Source organism: Borostomias antarcticus (assembly GCF_949987555.1).
Source record: "Borostomias antarcticus genome assembly, chromosome: 1".
Taxonomy (NCBI): Eukaryota; Metazoa; Chordata; class Actinopteri; order Stomiiformes; family Stomiidae; genus Borostomias; species Borostomias antarcticus.
This window is the reverse complement of record NC_140234.1, coordinates 37,996,257-37,999,239: the sequence shown is the minus strand read 5'-3', so window position 1 is coordinate 37,999,239 and position 2,983 is coordinate 37,996,257. Positions and strand designations below refer to the sequence as shown.

The following is a 2,983-nucleotide window of genomic DNA, read 5'->3' as shown; positions in this document are numbered from 1 at the left end:
AACAACTGCTTCACCTGCAGCTGCCAGGTACTGACCCCCGCCACTAGGGCGGTGCTATAGCCGGGGAGCTGAGTAGGCTCACGGTGCGCAGGCATGCACACAGCCCTCTGGACGGGAGATGTTTGCTTCTCCTTCAGCATGTCAACAGCTTGTTATTTAAGTGATTGAAAAGACAAAATTTACTAATAATATTTATTTCGTTTACACTCAGAATAAATCAAGAAATGCTCTCTATAACAATCGGAACGGCATTGAAAATGCAGTCAAATAACCAACTATACTATAGATTTTGTGCTAGCCATTTTGTCACGTTAGCTACAGTAAAATGTTCAATTTGACAGCTACTTCCAGCTTTGACACCCCTGTTCACTGGAGCGGACTTTTGTCTGAGGTCCGGATCTCTGAGGTTCTACTGTCTCGTGTTCTCTTAAACACTCTTTACCCCCCCCCCCCCCACCCACCCCCCACATGCAGAAGCGCACAGTGATCTGTGACCCGGTCATCTGTCCAGTCCTCAGCTGCTCACGTACCATACAGCCAGAAGACAAGTGTTGCCCGGTGTGTGATGGTAAGTGTGTGTAATTACTAGTGTGTGTGTGTGTGTGTGTATTTGTCCAACTACACACAGGGGGTATCAATGTGTCAGTTAGGGTTAGCGTATGTGTGTGTGTGTAACTAGGATGGTGTGTTTCTTGTTTCTATAAGCCTTCAGCTCACTGCGGTCATAAAGTTCTGAAGTAAAAGTGCTGTTTTTTTATGTCTCCATTTCCTTCTTCCTGTGCAGAGAGGAAGGAGCCCAAGGACATGAAGGCTCCTGAGACGCTGGATGAGCATCCGGAAGGTACCATCTCCCCCCCCCCCTTCTCTCTTGTTTCACTATCCCTCCCTACCTACCGGATATGCTCCTCTATCACTGTCGGTCAGTCTCTCTCTCTGAGTTATTTCATTACTAACAGTTTGTTCTTTTTGTCCTTTACTTTCTCCCCTCTCTGCCCCCCTCCCCTTTTCTCTCTCTCTCTCTCTCTCCCTCCCTCCCTCTCAGGTTGCTATTTCGAGGGGGACCAGAAGATGCACGCTCCAGGAACTACATGGCACCCCTTCGTCCCCCCGTTTGGCTACATCAAGTGTGCCGTCTGCACCTGCAAGGTTGGGCTCCTCCGGCTCTTCTCTTCTACTCGGAAGAACAGAACCTCATTTCAGTGGCCATTATCCCAGCTTTACCACAATCACCCTGTCAGATGCCCCGGCGCCTTAACCACCATTACAACCACCATTACAACCACCTGCATAAATCAACTTGTCACTGCTACTTTCGGCAAACCTTAAAATGGCATTATGCGATTACACCCCGTCTAAAATGAGAAGCCCTAAATAAGGACTTCAATTTCAGACCATGGAACTGTAACACAGTTCAAGAGTAATAGCAGTAAAAGCAGTGCATTCTAGTTATTTCGCAGATGATCCAATGCAGAGCTATTAGGGTTAAGTGCCTTGCCAAGAGCACATCGAGGGATTTTTCATCTCTGTGCTTGGGTATTTGAACCAGCAACCTTCCAGTCACTGGCCCCGTTACTGCCCCCCTGCTGTGCAGTGTGATGTATATTCAAGATCTGTTTATTGCCATGTACAGTATATGGTTCACACATACTAGGAATTTGACTAGGGTTAAAGCACGTGCTGTTACATACGGCAGAATACACATTCTCTCTTACCTTCTCACTACTTATCATTCCACGTCTACGTCCATCATAGCTTCTAAACGTTTCATTAAGAACGATTCCAATGGTGGTGGTCGTTGTGTATAACCCGTCGTTCCTCCTCCCGGCCTCCAGGGGGCGACGGGCGAGGTGCAGTGTGAGAAGGTGACGTGCCCGGCGCTGACGTGCGCCCGGCCGGTGCGGAGGAGCCCGTCGGACTGCTGTAAGGAGTGCCCCGAGGAGGAGGAGCTGCCCACCCCCGAGCACGCCGACACCATGCAGGCCGACGGCACGCGCCACTGCAAGTTCGGCAAGAACTACTACCAGAACAGCGACAACTGGCACCCCCGCGTGTCTCTGGTTGGCGAGATGAAGTGCATCACCTGCTGGTGTGACGTGAGTACGGCGGGCGGGGTGGGGTGGGGGGGTGGTCAGGAGGGAGGGTGTTAGCGATCCGGCCAATCGGACGGGGGTTTGGATGGCGGGCGGGCGGCGAGCTGTGGAGGCGGTGCTGGGGGGGCATGGTGACCGGGTGATGACGTCTGGAGTGCACAGACCGAGTTCTGGGGCCGCGTTACAGTGTTAGGGGGGTTGGGAAGCGTGGATTATTTACTGGGTTTCACAACATTGTGAGATAGTAGATCCTAATGTTCTCTCTCTCCCTCTCCCTCTCTCTCTCTCTCTCCCTCCCTCGTTCCAGCATGGTGTGACTAAGTGTCAGAGGAAGCAGTGTCCAGTTCTGACCTGTAGCAACATCACACGCAGGGAGGGCAAGTGCTGTCCCGAGTGCCTCGGTGAGTAACACACGCACACACACACACACACACACACACACACACATACATACATACACATGCACACATGCACACACGCACGCTTCCTTTGAAAACCCCCCTCACTCACTGCTCTGATCCAGGAGACCCCTGTTCTGTCTAAGCTAACAATGTTTTGTTTTGTTTTGTTTGTTGCAGACTCCAAGGGGGAAGGTGAAATGATGAAGGTTCCAGAAAAGAAGAAGCCCTTGAGACATTGAGCTGAGACCCCGCCCCCAGCCCTCCCCCGATCCCTGCCCCCCCTACGGGCTGACCCAGACCTGCACACTGGGTTCGCAAGTCCTTCAGCCCCCAAATCCCCTGGTCACCCTAACCTACCCCTGGACCCACCTCAGAGTCAGCCTCTGGATTGTAACGAACGAGTGAAAAGTTAGCAGAGGAAAATAAGAGGAAGAATGAGAGAGAGAGAGAGAGAGATCTACTCAGACTCATTGAACGAATGGAAAGACAGCA

General features: G+C 51.5%; 1 protein-coding gene across 1 annotated transcript in view; it reads left to right on the top strand.

The window, feature by feature from the left end:
* chrd (chordin) overlaps positions 1 to 2,730 on the top strand; it is a gene marked incomplete at both ends in the record, with an annotated part of 20,366 nt that extends 17,636 nt beyond the window's left edge. Inside the window, 7 exons of the mRNA XM_084461725.1 lie at positions 1 to 27; positions 475 to 568; positions 785 to 841; positions 1,043 to 1,146; positions 1,833 to 2,093; positions 2,398 to 2,491; positions 2,669 to 2,730. The exon at positions 1 to 27 is cut by the window's left edge and continues 165 nt beyond it. Of these exons, the coding sequence (XP_084317851.1) occupies positions 1 to 27; positions 475 to 568; positions 785 to 841; positions 1,043 to 1,146; positions 1,833 to 2,093; positions 2,398 to 2,491; positions 2,669 to 2,730 (699 nt within the window). The remainder of the gene's footprint in view (positions 28 to 474; positions 569 to 784; positions 842 to 1,042; positions 1,147 to 1,832; positions 2,094 to 2,397; positions 2,492 to 2,668) is intronic.
* Positions 2,731 to 2,983: the final 253 nt, after the last annotated feature.